At 54.7% G+C, this 15,213-nt stretch overlaps 4 protein-coding genes across 4 annotated transcripts; 3 read left to right on the plus strand and 1 right to left on the minus strand.

Annotated features, from left to right (window-relative positions):
• Positions 1-2,642: 2,642 nt before the first annotated feature.
• J4E78_006690 (uncharacterized protein) lies at positions 2,643-5,999 on the plus strand (the record flags this gene model as incomplete). The annotated part of the gene is made up of 3 exons (XM_049367300.1): positions 2,643-2,966; positions 3,054-5,819; positions 5,868-5,999. The coding sequence occupies 3 exons, from the start codon at positions 2,643-2,645 to the stop codon at positions 5,997-5,999; spliced, it is 3,222 nt and encodes a 1,073-aa protein (XP_049221047.1).
• A 617-nt stretch (positions 6,000-6,616) lies between these two features.
• On the plus strand, positions 6,617-8,777 carry J4E78_006691 (uncharacterized protein; the record flags this gene model as incomplete). Its single annotated transcript, XM_049367301.1, has 2 exons — positions 6,617-7,441; positions 7,491-8,777. 2 exons carry the CDS (start codon positions 6,617-6,619, stop codon positions 8,775-8,777), a joined length of 2,112 nt encoding a protein of 703 aa, XP_049221048.1.
• An 890-nt stretch (positions 8,778-9,667) lies between these two features.
• On the minus strand, positions 9,668-12,402 carry J4E78_006692 (uncharacterized protein; the record flags this gene model as incomplete). Its single annotated transcript, XM_049367302.1, has 2 exons — positions 9,668-11,221; positions 11,269-12,402. 2 exons carry the CDS (start codon positions 12,400-12,402, stop codon positions 9,668-9,670), a joined length of 2,688 nt encoding a protein of 895 aa, XP_049221049.1.
• Positions 12,403-13,395: 993 nt separating this feature from the next.
• J4E78_006693 (uncharacterized protein) lies at positions 13,396-14,954 on the plus strand (the record flags this gene model as incomplete). Its single annotated transcript, XM_049367303.1, has 2 exons — positions 13,396-13,403; positions 13,526-14,954. The coding sequence occupies 2 exons, from the start codon at positions 13,396-13,398 to the stop codon at positions 14,952-14,954; spliced, it is 1,437 nt and encodes a 478-aa protein (XP_049221050.1).
• Between the last annotated feature and the right edge of the window lie 259 nt (positions 14,955-15,213).

Genomic DNA, 15,213 nt, shown 5'->3' on the forward strand with positions numbered 1-15,213 from the left:
GTGGTCCTCCATAAGTCGCCAATTTCCACCCTTCGTACCTGCATACTGCCTCCTCCATCGGGTTCACTTCCGACTCACCGTCATCGCAGGTGGTGTCGCACAAGTCGCATTTCGCTTCGCGTTCATCCACAGAGTTGCGACACAAGGCGGGTAGCAGCGCTGAGGCGTCCGCAAGTTGGGTACATTGGGTATCTTGGGTATCTCGGGTTGTCGAGCATACTCAGGGATGCGAGATAATCGTGTGATGCGCCCGCGTCCTTCCCTTCTGGTCGCAGGTCGTCTCTATAAGGATATGGTGTGGATTACTCCACGGTGATCAATGGACATCTTCGTGGGGACGGACGAAAGCCAAGCCGGCTCTTCGCCGATCCGGCTATCTCCTCGCGACGAAAGCGCGATCCCCTTGGAAGTCCATCACAGCTAGTTTGTGATACCAAGGTGGTCCATGTCCTGTACGCGTCGAACACAATCATTATACTTCACGTAGTGCTGATGCGAGAGCTTGTCGCGCGTTGCTGTCCAACGCTCTGTTCCCTACATTAAACCTTGAAAGGCCGTTCAAAGAAGGCCCGGACGTGAACGACAGCCCTACTTTCAGGGTCAATCGAACCCAACATGTCAGCGTGACAAAACCATTTAGGCCCAAGAACGAGGCTGAAAGAACGCAGCCGAACGCATCTGGTGGCGTTGAGGGGCTGTCGGAGTTTTCGCCGTCTTACTATGAATATAGATTGCACCGCGAACTTTTGACAGGTCCGGCTGGTACTATGGGTTCTCGGGCTTGGGAAGGTCGTTTCAGCTTGCTCGGTGCGCTCATGTTTGCTCCCTATGGGTGACTCCGGAGCAGGTCCTGGCTGGCCGTACGAAGGAGATACACACATCATCCGCAGTCTGAGTAGTAGAGTTTACAAGCTCCTCCACCCGAACCCGAGCAACGAACATGAACCCGACAATGCGAACTCTCTGTGATGAATATCCGAGATGCTGCAGCTGAAACATTAGACGCACATCCAAAAGTTAAAACACATTCTTCTCAAACTATCGTTCAGTCACCCCGAGCCCGGGAGCCTGGTCGACTGGAACGATGATAAGTAACTGCGCTTTGGGTATCAAGATATCTTTCCTCCTTTTATATTGGGTGGAGAGAACGACAGCGAACAGACAATGAAATCTCTTTCTGTCGCTTTCTCAGACACTCTAGCACGAAGACGCCGACGTTGCTGGCGCAAACGCAACGAAAGGGTTTGATGAAGGATGCTGCCTTAGATGAGAAGGCAGGTCATGGTAGACACATCATACGACGACAGCTCGTCATGTGCGGTTCTAGCGGAAAGCATCGTCTCGGTTTCACTGGTCACGTTACGATGAAAGAAGGTCGTCACGTGTTTTTATACAACACACTTGGGCAACAATGATTTCCTATTACTATGCAGATTCAAGTGAGTCACGCCACATGTCGGACGTACGCTCCTTCGATATGTATTAAGAAGACATCTGATCATGGCAAGTCGCCAATGTGGCGATGTGGCCATCAGCCGGGCTTTCAACCACGCAACCGTCCATGTCTTTGCGACTGCATCTTGACAGTCACTCTTGCTGGATGCTGCTGCTGCTGTATTGCTCATTGGGTATTGTGTTTGTCCAGATGTGTCATGCAATGTGGCGCTTTCCGGCGTCGTGCAGCTGTCTCTTGCAACACTGCTGCCTATGTGTCCGACGCATACACAGCGTGTAGTCTCGAAGATCGAACGGATCCACGGTATCGTTTGTTATGGAAGCTTTTTCCCTCAGACAAAGCGGAAGATGGTAAAGCATGAGGGCGGCGCTTGTTGTTGTGATTTTGCCACGGCGGGAAAAGTCGATGGGGCAGTGATCGAATCACACGAAGGCGCCTGAGCCGAGTGACGCGAGAACACTATCCACCCGCAAGCTGCGCAGGTGCAGCGATAGCTCATGTCATAGGAACCATAGCTTCGACATAGAGAGGAAGAGGCGTTGCGATGTATTGAGGTGATTTCTACATGCTGGAGAGTATTGCTGGGATAATTTGCCCCGCCGCGAAGACTAGAAGCTTGCCGCTGCGCGTGATATGTGTGAATTGGGGCGGTTGACACCTGCATGGATGGAGGAAGCTAGCTTTGCCCACCAGCCAGGTGCCTTCGTTACCTTAGACCCCACCACCACTGTCAGTCCACCACACTGCCTTTTACACGACTACACGACCAACCTTCGTTTCTGGCGTCTTCCCGATCCACCGCGTGCCGACCTTACCGCCACCTTGCACTTCGCGTTCCGCCACGGCATCACGTCTCCAGCGGCTCCTATCTCTCCGTCAGCGGCGACACGTCGGATAGCAAAGTACCAGGTTCCCGTGATCACCACAACGAGCCCGTACACGACGAGCGTACCGACTGGCGACATGTACGATTACTAGAGTTGCTGCTCTTCCCGCCTGTCTTCTGCTCCTCCGAGCTCGCGCTTTGATCCCGAGGTCTCAGGTCCCGGAACAGCACCACTAACGTTTCCGCGAGCCTCTTCACTCGGCAAGTGTCCCGAACAGGCTCTCCACGCCCATCCTCCCACGAATCACTGGATCCCGAAAGAGCCTTCACGCCCTCAGTCTCTCGTCACGTCCGTGCAACATGGCCTCCAACGCTGCTGGCCCCGGCGATGACGGCGTGGCCAAGACGGTGCACACCGAAGCCACAGACCCGTACGCCACCATGGGACAGTTCTCCTTCGCGCCTGCCACCAAGACTACCGTAGTCACGACCACATACACCACGACGACCACGTTCCCGCCTTTGTGTGTAAACGCCCCCGGCAGCCTTAGTGAGCGGGACCCCAAGGACTACCCGCTGGCCCACGTCCAGGCACCCGAGTCGATACGCAAGTTCTACTTTGAATCTGGAGGCAACCTGGCCTGCTTCGAGGAGGCAGATGCCGCATCGGACAAGGTGCGAGAGGTACGCATTCCTCATGCCAGGGATATGCCTGCGGCTGAGGCCCTTCACGTCGCATCTGCCAACCACCGGCTAACGCTTCTATTGTAGCAGAAATCACTCCAACGCAATCTACGATCGACCAACGGCACCCTCAGAAAGGTCGAGTCGTACGACGGTCCGCCAGTCTTCACGACACCCAGCCGCTCGACGCGTCCGAAACCACACGCTCCTCACCAAGGCCTACGCTCGGTATCTGGCCGTCGGAAACGGGATAATGCAGACGACTCACCGCCGCCACCGTCAATAACAAAGGCCGTCGAGCTTCTCGGCATACATCGCCAAAGCAAGAAGCCCCGGCTGGAGCACGAGAATAAGGACCTTACACGTACGGCCTCCCATTCCACCTCGGATGACATGGAGGATCCGCAGCTGGCCACACCCGATACCGACATGGCAGGCTCCGGACCATCCAAGCTGGCAAAACTCCGCACCGCCGCCCATCTACACAACTCCAAGCTACGGACTACGTCACAGCAAATTGCACCAGACGAAACGCCGCCCAGATGGCGGCTCCAAGAATCAGGCGCTCGGTCATCACACTCTAGCGGTAGTCTTTCGGACCATCGCGAGCCTTCTCCCGAGCACGCCTTCCCCACAGGTGTATTCGACGGCCCCGGCGTAGCTGCTACACCCCCAATCGCCGAATCTGATCTGGAACCTGTTGGACCCTTCGCCGACGACGCGTCCTTCACCCCCTCACGCCTCACGCCTCTTGACACAACGTCTGCACAAGACGCGAGCCTACCTAGTCCGAGCTTGTCGCCCATCACTGCGGCCGCAAACCTCGCCCAACAAACAAATGGCGGGGCTTCCTTCTCGGGCACAGACATGGACTTCGATGCGAACGACGTCTCCGGGCTTGACCTGTCACAGGGCACCTCAAGCAGCTCACGCGTGGGGGATTTCACCCTGTTTCCTGGCTCCCGACAGCGTGACAACGCCGACAGCTCCAATACGCAACTACCCATACCCTCCGCCATGGACATACCGAACATGCTGAACTCGTTCGATGCTCTGCCGGAACAGATGAAGTCGTACGTCTTATACCAGATGCTCAGAAGATGTAAGAAGCCGACCTTACACTTCGTTGCGGATGTCGTCAATCCCGCCCTAAAACGCGACTTCATCGCCTCGTTACCTACGGAGCTCAGCCTTGAGATTATCGGGTATCTGGACGTCAAGAGCATGTGCAGTGCCGCACAGGTGTCGAAGTACTGGCGGAAGCTCACCGATACCCACGAGTCTGCATGGAAAGATCTGTTGGACAAGGATGGCTACAAGCTGCCGTATGGCGAGTTGGAGCGCGCTGTGCAAGAAGGCTGGGGTTGGCAGTATCCTCATTCTGCTGACAGCTACGAGCGCGATCTCAGGGCTCAATCGGTAGCCTCCAGATCTGACAACGAAGGCCTCTCGGGCTTTTCCAGCTCGGGATTCTCCAGTGGTTTGCTAGACCAGGAGGGCGCAGTGACACGATCGTCTTCGATACGTCAGAAGAGGAAGGCTACCAGTAAACATGGTAGCGGCAGCGGCAAGAAAGCGCGCAAGAGCCGCCCCTCTACTAGGACACAGATGGCCCTCTATTCGCGCCCCGCAGACTGCCAAGAAGGGCCGCATGCTTTTGCCAAGCGAGCAGAGGCCGCCATTTCCGATCCCAATGTTGGTTTACCTGGTCTTCGTGCTATGCATCTGTTCAAGTCTCTATATCAACGTCATCATCTTATCCGCAAGAGCTGGATGGCGACTGACACGAAGCCGAAACACATTGCATTCCGCGCCCATCAGCGCCACGTGGTGACATGTCTTCAGTTTGATACAGACAAGATCTTGACAGGCAGTGATGATACGAACATCAATGTCTACGACACGAAGACAGGAGCGCTACGAAGCCGCCTTGAAGGGCATGAAGGCGGCGTGTGGGCCCTCCAGTACGAGGGCAACACACTCGTATCCGGCTCCACCGATCGCTCAGTGCGCGTGTGGGATATTGAAAAGGGAAAGTGCACGCATGTTTTTCAGGGTCACACCTCCACCGTCCGATGCCTAGTAATACTCAAGCCGACTCAGATTGGCGAGACCCTTGACGGCCAGCCAATCATGATGCCGAAGGAGGAGCTCATTATTACGGGTTCGCGAGACTCTACCCTTCGCGTCTGGAAGCTTCCCAAGCCAGGCGATCGGGGCATCATGCAGGCTGCAGCGTCATCCAATGATCACGACAATCCGTACTTCATACGCGCCCTTACGGGACACCATCATTCAGTGCGCGCGATTGCTGCACACGGTGACACGCTCGTCAGTGGCAGTTACGACTGCACTGTCCGAGTGTGGAAAATCTCTACCGGAGAGGTTCTGCAACGCCTTCAAGGTCATTCGCAGAAGGTGTACAGTGTTGTTCTCGACCATGCGCGCAACCGCTGCATCAGTGGTTCCATGGACAACATGGTCAAGGTTTGGTCTCTGGAGACAGGGGCCTGCATCTTCACGCTTGAGGGTCATACCTCGCTCGTCGGTCTTCTCGATCTGAGCCACGAGCGTTTGGTATCAGCGGCTGCTGATTCAACTCTCCGAATTTGGGACCCAGAGAATGGACAATGCAAAAGCCGACTATGTGCTCACACAGGTGCCATCACTTGCTTCCAGCACGACGGCCAGAAAGTCATATCTGGCTCTGACCGTACACTCAAGATGTGGAATGTGAAGACGGGCGAGTTTGTCAAGGACTTGCTGACAGACCTGAGCGGCGTATGGCAGGTCAAGTTCAATGAGCGTCGTTGTGTTGCTGCTGTTCAGCGCAACAGCATGACATACATCGAGGTAAGCAACTAAGGACAGCCTTCACGAATTACTAGCTGACAATTGCAGGTTCTCGACTTTGGTGCTTCACGCGACGGAGTTCCCGCCGACCAACGAGGAAGACGCATTGTCGTCAACTCCAAGGGCCACGAGATCGAGGATATCACCGAGGGCGACTTAATCGACGTGGACCAGGCTTAGTTCTATTCTACCATTCAACACTGCGAGTTACACGAAATACAGTTACACCCATCACCACTTGGGACCGGCGCGAATGTTTTGGCCATGTTCAAAAGCGATACCCACTACGCGTTCTGGCGAATGACTTGACGACACGGCAATCGAATCTTATTTATTCAGGTGGCATCATGAAATGCCTTTCTTTGGCTCGGCCTTGGCCGTCTCTTTTACCGTACACATGGTGTGGGAAATGACATCTTTGCCGGGATAGCGTGTTTCTTTACAATTTCTTTACTATTGCATAGCTATGGCGTTTACTATATCCGAAGGACAGCATTAAGGGCACGCCATGGGCGACCACCATTATGAGGATTAGCTGGACTTGCAATGCGTAGGTACAGGGCAAGAATGAAATATAATTTCATCACTAGAATCCTCAAAGTGTGCCTTTGTCGTGAAGCCGTGCGCGTCTTGGTGCGCTAACATTTGCGGAGAGATGCGGGAATGACGCGCTTGCGCTTGCCCCACTGCCGCGGCTGCAAGTCACGTAGCTCAGGTCGCAAACACGTTGCGTACGTTCCAAACTTCTGTTCACAATCACACTCGTTGGAAATGCAGGCACCTACTAAGAAGACCTGATGCCGGCGTACTTTTTCCACCTTACCTTCGAGCTATATCCCTCGCGCTCGTCGCCGGACAAGACGTTTCTACCTAGCGACATCTTCGACTCGAAGCTTCCAGCCCACCGCCGAGCGTCCTGGGGCTCCTATCCCCCGGCATCACGCGCATACAACCATTTCCCGAAAACCATAGCTTCCAGCAGTGAGGCCGGCCAAGCTGCTGCTGCCCGTGATCGCACATCTACAGCCCGTCAGTTCAGTCATCGCACGCGACCATCCTTCTCAGACCACCACGATAGCCCGGTACCCGTCGTCAAACCGCCCAAGAGGCCGGGACACAGGCGAACACAAAGCTTTGCACACAGGGATTGGCGCTTCGACACCATCTCCATACTGAGCATCGACATGAACCCGAGCACCGGCACTGAACTCGATCGAGCTCGACTCAAGCACCCCTCACACGCGCCAAATGCCGGTGGTCTCGCGACCAAGGGCAAGTTCATACCCTCAGATCTGAAAGACACAGATGTTGGCTGGGGTGTCGTACATCTCTTTCGCGATGGACAGGACACGCCAGGCTTGTACGATGAGGTGGACGGAGCGAGCAAGGACTTCAACGAGGACGACTGCACTACGCTGTGCATACTGGCGGTGCCCTCATACATGACACCTTCCGACTTTCTCGGCTTCATGGGCGAGCAGACGAGGGAGGACGTCTCGCATTTTAGGCTCATCCGGACAAGCAGAGCGAACAAATACATGGTGCTGATGAAGTTCCGGGAAGCCAAGAAAGCGAGGGCGTGGAGAAAGGAATGGGATGGCAAGGCCTTCAACAGTATGGAGGTAAGACAAAGGACTATTATAGTCAAGAGGTCGCAGCTGACAGAAACAGCCTGAGTACTGTCATGTCGTCTTTGTCAAGTCGATCAACTTCCAGAACGGCGACTCAAACCGCGATCCCACCTCGTATCCTGACCTCACGAACGATCCCTTCGCGCCCGCGCCGACCAAACAGCCCACAGCTCCCCTCCCACCAGCTAGCACCGTACCTTCACCAGTCGACGGACCATCAATCGCTACTTCGCTTACCGCGAAACCACACGCTCCACCTACACCTGCTTTGGTAGAGCTACCAACCTGTCCTGTCTGCCTCGAACGCATGGACGAAACGACTGGCCTCCTCACCATTCTCTGTCAGCACGTCTTCCACTGCGCCTGTCTTGAGAAGTGGCGGGGCTCAGGCTGCCCAGTCTGTCGCTACACACAAAACGATGCATTTACCTCAAATCGGGGCGCAGACGGCGAGAGTCCAGACAACGAGTGCAGTGTCTGCGGATCCACACAGAACCTCTGGATCTGCCTAATCTGCGGTAACATAGGATGTGGCCGCTACGACTCAGCACACGCATTCGCTCACTACGAAGCAACAAGCCATACCTACGCAATGGATGTGGTAACCCAACACGTCTGGGACTACGCAGGCGATGGCTACGTCCACCGCCTAATCCAAAACAAGGCAGACGGAAAACTCGTCGACATGCCCGCCTCGAACCAATCCTTCAGCGCACCAGGCATGACCGGCTACTCCAACGACACCGTCCCGCGCGAGAAGCTCGACAACATGGGCATGGAGTACGCCTACCTACTCACCTCGCAACTCGAATCCCAACGCGCATACTTTGAAGAACAGCTCGAACGCGCAGTCGACAAAGCAGCAAAAGCCGCCTCCACCGCCGACGAAGCAACCCGATCCGTCGCCTCGCTGTCCCAAAAACTCGACCAGCTCTCCACCTCCCAATCCGAAGCAACAACCACCATCGCCTCCCTCACCCGCGAATCCGCGCGCAACGCCCAGAAAGCAACGTCCGCGTCTGAACTCGCGCGTAAACTCACAAAGCAATACAAAGAAGAGCAGATTGTGAATGAGAGTTTGATGGAGCGGATTAAGCATTTGGAGAAGAAGGCGGAGGAGGCTGAGAATAAGGTTAAAGAGCTTGAGGCCCAAAAGGCGGATCTCGAGGAGCAAAATCGTGATTTGAGCTTTTTTATCAGTGGACAGGAGAAGTTGAAGGAGATGCAGGGGAATGAGGTTATGGGGTTGCAGGAGGGTGAGGTAGAGGGTGGGACGGTGGAGGTGGGTGAGAAGAAGGGGCGGAGGAAGGGGAAGAAGAAGGCTTGAGGGTGTAAGGTATGAGGTACAAGGTATGAATTATGAGGGCGAGGCATTCGTGTGGAGTTTATCCTTTAGCGGCATTGGCATGGTCATGGCAATGGCCTGGGCTAGCGGAGTTGGAGTTGTCAGACATCAGATACCCACTTAGAACGTTGAATAGAGTCCTGGTTAGGGCTTTCCGTACCACATCGATCATTACCATCATGGTCGTCTTCATCACATATTGTCAAGAAAAAGCCCAGTATTGAAGATAGATGCCTTGAATTCTTCCCATCAAAACTCCTAACCAAACATTATACGCCCCAGCCCATACCCATGCATCTCAAACATTGCGCATAAACAATAAAAAAAAGGAGCGCAACAACAAGTATATGTATACACTATACACGCGTCCCATTCACGTATCTGTGTGTCGGAAAGAAGGTATGAAGGAAGAAAGCACAACGTCGTTGCCCCCCAGGCAAAGGGAAGCCAGCCGTGTCGTGTCGGTCGTGAGAGTCATGTCATATGCTAAGGTCGTGATGGGAAAGAGGGAGAGATATTCGTTCATGACCCCAGGAATGCCAAAAGAGAGAGTGTCGTGAAAGAGATCCAATGGGGGTGGGAGATGAAAAGATAGGTAGGATGCATGCTGTGATTTGATGTTGATCTGACGATGTGACAATGTGACAATGTGACGATGTGAGATGGAATGCAGTGGAGAGGTGATTAACGCCGTTGTATCCGTGTTTGCGCCGGTGGGAAAACCAATGTTGATGGGTTTGCTGGGTTGATGGTGGGTCGAAGCAGTTGGTCATCCAAAGGAGGAGATGGCCGAGAGTGGCTGCTGGGTACGAGATGTGAGGCTGGTATCCAAAGTGGTAGTAGATGTTGGACAGATAGCGAAGTCGAACACCTCAAATCCAGTCATCGTCCACTTTGTTCGTACTGCCAATGGCAATCTCCCGCTCAAAGCCCAGTCCAAGACCAAGCCCGACATCCATCTTAGGCGGTGCCATGAGCTGTGGTGGAGGCTCCGTCTTCTTCTTGGGACTCTGCTTAGCGGGACTGACGCTGCCGCCCTTGCCATCACCAGCACCCATGCGCACAGTCTTGACGTCCCAGTCGTCTTCGAGGGCGGCGCCAATCCAGACTTTGACGCTGTCATGAACAGCGCCGTAGTACTTGGGGTTGCAGGCGCGGAGGTGACCGAGCAGTTTCTCGAAGCCTGAGATCTTGAGTTCGGAGCGGAACTCGTTGCGTGCGGTGCGGGTGGGAAGGGAGGCCATGATGCCGTTGAGGAGATCGATGTGTGTGGCAAGGTAGTTGGTTGCGTCCCATTCTACGCCGCCAACGTAGGGTGCTGCGGGCACAATGGCGCGCTGACCTGGGAAGTGGGTTTTTGCGTACGACTTTCCTTCCGTGGGCTTGGGTGGAACGGGAATGACGTTAAGGTGGTGAATGAAGATCCAAAAGACTTCTTTGGTGACGTTGGATAGCTCCTTGCACCAGACTTGGTAGGGTCGCTGTGTGTGCATCTGGAGGATGAACGGAACAGTTGAGGCCTGCTTCTCTTTGACTGGGTCTTTTAGGTACTTCATCAGCTCTTTAGCGCGGGTTTCCAGCTCGCCCTCTGGTGCCATGGAAATGTGAGCGAAGATGATCTCGATGATAAGTTCACGCGTAGTAAACTCGCTCGGACCTTTGTGCTCCTCGTCGAAAAGCATGGCCAGTAATGCTGGGTACAGTGTCGACGAGATTTCGTTGAGCTGCTTGAGAGCCGTGGCGGTTGTGCAGAGTCCCTTGAGACACCGAAGGAGTTCGTGCAGAAGTGTGTCTTCGTGGTCTTCGCGCCATTCAATCTCCATGATGCGGTGGAGCAATGCGACCAGCTCAGTCATACCGCCATCTTGGATGAAGTTGTCAACCCAGTCGACAGTCTCGTTGCGGATCAACAGGCGAAGCTTGTGCAGCTTGCCAACCTCAACGTTCTGTGGCTTGGGCGTCTTCTTCAAGTAGGAGATGAACTCGTCGGCCTTGACCGATTTCGCTCCGTTGGACACAGAACGATCGGAGGCATTGGACCTAAGTGACCTCATAGACGGAGACTTTGGGATAGGCGCTGGTTTTGAATTCGTCTTCCGTTCGCCGGATTCGCCCTTCTGCTTCTTCGTGGGAGAGTCACTCCTGTTGAAGGTGAATGTTCGGCTCCGCGGTCGCTCACGCTTAGTAGAGTTGGCTGACTTGTCATCTTCCGCCTCATCTTGTGCATCCTCGACAGCAGATCCGTGTCGGGACTTGGAAGACTTGTGTGGCGCCTGCTTGGTGTTCTCGCCAATAGAAGACTGGGCGGAGTTTGTTCGCGAGGTCTGGGGTATGTCAAGTTTGTGCATGCGGACAAAGTCGGCCTTGACCTCGAGCTTCAGTGTCCGCATCTGAGCACGTTGATGTGTGGGAATGTTTCGAGATTCCTGGTATCATTAGTAGGTATTCATTCGTATCTTCAGACAGCACTTACCAGAACTTCCTCGAACTCGGCGTCTACCGCCTTTGGATCGAGCTTGGCAGACGCCGGAGCACCATCAGCTTGCTTTGACTTTCCGTTAAAGGCAGCAACGGCAGCCATGACTCGGTTCTGCTTCTTGGTTGTGGCTGGCGGCGGCGGCGGCGCCATCGGATTGAGGCTGTAGTCCTTGCTGCCGGTGTCGGTACTAGCCCTACTGAGTACGGGTCTCGCCGGCTTTACAGGAGAGCTCTCTCTTGTGCGTCCCTCGTTGCCCTTGGTGTCGGATAGAGGAACGCGCTCATTGCTCCGCTTGCGCGAGAAGGTCTCGAGCAATGATGCCGTGGAAGTCGACTTGGGAGCAAACATGGACTTGGGCCGCTCTTTCGGGGCAGGTCGGAGAGCTGGTTGGCCGACCTCGAAGAAGTTGCGCTGCTTGGTGGGGGAGTAGTCTTGGGGAGTGTAGAGGGCAATCTCCTCCTCGACGCTCCGTCGCTGATCGTTAAGCGGGACTTTGCTCGTGGTGGTGACTTCCTGCTGGGAGCTGAACTCGGCCCAGATGGGAGTGCGAGGTGGGGCCTTGTCGTGGGAAGAGCGGGGTGGTGTGGTGTTCTCCTTGTCTCTGCTCTCCTTCACAGGTGACTTGTCTCTCCGGCGCCCGCCGAACATGGCAGCCAGATTGGTCGACGACTTTGTCTTCTTCGGCTTCTCGCCCATCTCGGCCTCTTCCTGAGATCGCCGCGAGTCGAATGACTTCTTGTAGGCGGGCTTCTCCTTCTCCTCCTTGTTCTCCTTCTTGGCCAGTGACCGCAGCGAGACGGAACTGAGCGTCTTCTTGTGCAGGCTCTTTTTGGGGCTCGAATTGACGTCTCGCGACTTGCGCGGTGACGGCGGATTGTTGGGGACGTTCTCCGTCTGGGTTGCCGCGCGCAATTGGCTATGGGGGTGGTCCGGCGGCAGGAGCGGCGCCTGGAAGTTGGAGACAGGCATGTACGGCGGGCTCGCTATCTGATTGTTGTGCAGCCCAGCGCCCTCGGTCGGCGAACGCTTGTGGCCTTTGTTCGCGATGATAGACTTGAGCACCCCAGCTGCAGCGCTCCTGTTCCGTCTATGCGAAGGTGCGGCGGTGGCCATGTCCGGCGTCGACATGATGATGCTCCAACAAGATGGGAATTGGGGAAGCGTCGACTGAGGTCGGGGCCGGGAAGAGAAGGCTTGAAACGTGGGTTGTCTATAGCAGAAGGATGGCGGGCATATTTGGGGAGGCGATGAGGCACATGGCCGGCATACTTTGTGTTTACGTCGCGGACATGGCGGGCGATCCCCACGGCAACGACACCAGCGCGTGGGGAGCACGCTAGGACCCGCTAGACGCCACATTCATGCGTTAGACATTAAACATTGCACCCGTCATATCTCGCCGTGGTTTCCAAGGCCCTTCTACGATGGCCTGCATCTGGACACCTCCACACCACCTGCGTTTCCCCAGTCGCGTCGCGTATTGTTGCCTCCAAACACGCGACCCTCTACAGTGGCACCACCCGCTATCGTGTGTTGACATCGCGAAAGAAGCTAGCACCTAACTTCCGAGGCACTGACCGCTCACGGCAGCGTCACTTGACAACAAAAAATTGCCTTTATGCACCGCGAGCTTAATGTCGCACTGACGCCAACCGCTATTCACAACACGGGATGCCGTTGCCGGTGTAGGTATAGAAGCGAAGGATGTATATTGTGTTGTGAAGACCATTGTACAACGCCCACTAGCACATTGGCAGGCACCCAACTATTCCCAAATCACAACAAACCACGATGCCGCCCTTTTCCCTGCGTATGCTACCACTATGCTTTCGTCCCATCCTTAGAGTTGGTTCGCCAACCCTCTGACGGTCCTTCTGCGCTTCTCCATCTCTCCGATTCGGATCAGCCCGCCCATGACAGACAATCCTTCGTCCCCACACCCAGTGGTGCCAACGCAGATGCCCTTGGTAGTATCCGCACAGTCACAGACGTTAGGCATGCAAACTGTGCCGATCGGACAGCTGGCTGAGGTCCTGCATTGAAGGATTCCTGGGTCAGAACAGTTTGTCGCATCCTTGTCGTAACAGACACCAGCGCCATCCATGGTCCTTGCGCACCGGCATGACGAAGTTCCATTTCTGTTGCACAGGCGGTCAAATTCGCAGTTCGAGTCGCATGCACGAGATGCGCACACTCCGTTGTTACAGAGGTTGCCCGCGACGCACGCGTTGTTGCACCGGCCACAGTGAAGAACGTCAGTAGCGAGGTCGCGGCAGGCGCCGTCACAGAGACCCACGCCAAAGCCTCCACACACGGGTGGGCTGGGCGTTGCGCTCGTCGTGGATGTAGTCGACGATGTATCGGTGGTTGAGGAAATTGGTGTTGTGCTGAATGACAATGAAGAAGGTGATGACGAGGACGACAGACTGCTAGTAGACGTGCTCGAATCACTAGAGGTTGAAGTTATGATTGTAATTGTTGATAGCGACGAGGACGAGTCTGTGGTGCTCAATGAGAATGACGATGAACTGCTGACAGACGTGCTTGAAGCACTAGAGGTCGTCGGGTCTATGATAGTGGACGATGACACCGAAGACGACGAGGCGGTGCTGCTCGCTGAAGACGACGAAGGCGATGAACTGCTAGCCGATGTGCTCGAAGCACTGGAGGTCGGAGTCAAAGTAGTGGTTGATGACAATGACGACGACGAGTCCGTGCTACTCGTTGAAGATGACAAACTACTACTTGCAGACGAACTTGAGTCGCTGGAGGTAGGTGTTGCACTGCTTGAAGATGAGGATTCAGTACTACTAGTTGAGCTCGTCGAGACGCTGCTGGAGGAGCTCGATATGTCGGATGTGCTTGATGAAGAGCTGCTGGAAGAGCTTTCGGATGACGTAGTACCTGACGAGGAGCTTGGTGTCATGGTGGATGATGAAGACATGGAAGAGCTTGACATGCTGCTTGTGGCAGGGACTTCTCCCGAGGAAGTCGAGGAGCTGCTTGATACCGTGGACGAGGTACTTGAAGTGGCGGAGGGCTCAGTCGGAGTACTAGATGAGCTACTCGAGCTCGTGCTGGATACATCGCTTGTGGTAGATGACGATGTGCTCGAACTACTGGACAAGCTGCTAGATGAGCTGCTTGAGCTAGTAGAAGAACTACTAGATGTTGCAGATGAAGAGCTGGAGGAACTGGATACAGTCGGTGTACTTGACGAGCTGCTAGGCTCAATCGACGATGCTGAAGAGCTAGAGGAACTGGATGAAGTTGGCGTAGTAGACGAGCTAGACGAGCTAGACGAGCTAGACGAGCTACTACTGTCGGTCGAGGATACTGAAGAGCTTCCCGTGCTTGAAGTACCACTCGAGGTTGTGGATGAAGAGGTAGGAGAACTGGTTAAAGTTGGCGTGCTAGACGAGCTGCTGGATTCAGTCGAGGATATTGAAGAGCTTCCTGTGCTGGACGACGACGTAGCCGAGCTCGAAGAACTATCCGTGCTCGAGGATGACGAGATGGTAGAGCTAGTGCTGCTAGAAACACTACTGGACACCGAAGACGAGGTAACCATGCTTGAAGTTGAAGAGCTCATCGAAGACGATGGTGTGATGATTGGGCAAGATGTTCCGGTAATTGTAACGCTGGTATACGTTGTAGTCTCAATATCTGTCACAGTCTAGAACATGATTAGCTGTTACCCATCGCACACTGACATAAAACTTACGGTGCTAAGATAGGTGATAGTATCTTCGGTGATGCTCGCACATCCGCAAACAGATCTGTATTCTTGCGAGACACAGGCTTGGGTGGCGTATGTAGGCACTGGTCCAAAGACGGTGGTCGTGGACCAGTTAGTTCCGGTTGGCAGTGCTTGTCGAATCCATAGTTTTTCTTCGTCGGAAGTAATGGGCTCATCTGTCGGAACGGGCAATACCTCCG

Source organism: Alternaria triticimaculans (genome assembly GCF_023758025.1).
Source record: "Alternaria triticimaculans strain BMP 0046 chromosome Unknown scaffold_9, whole genome shotgun sequence".
Taxonomy (NCBI): Eukaryota; Fungi; Ascomycota; class Dothideomycetes; order Pleosporales; family Pleosporaceae; genus Alternaria; species Alternaria triticimaculans.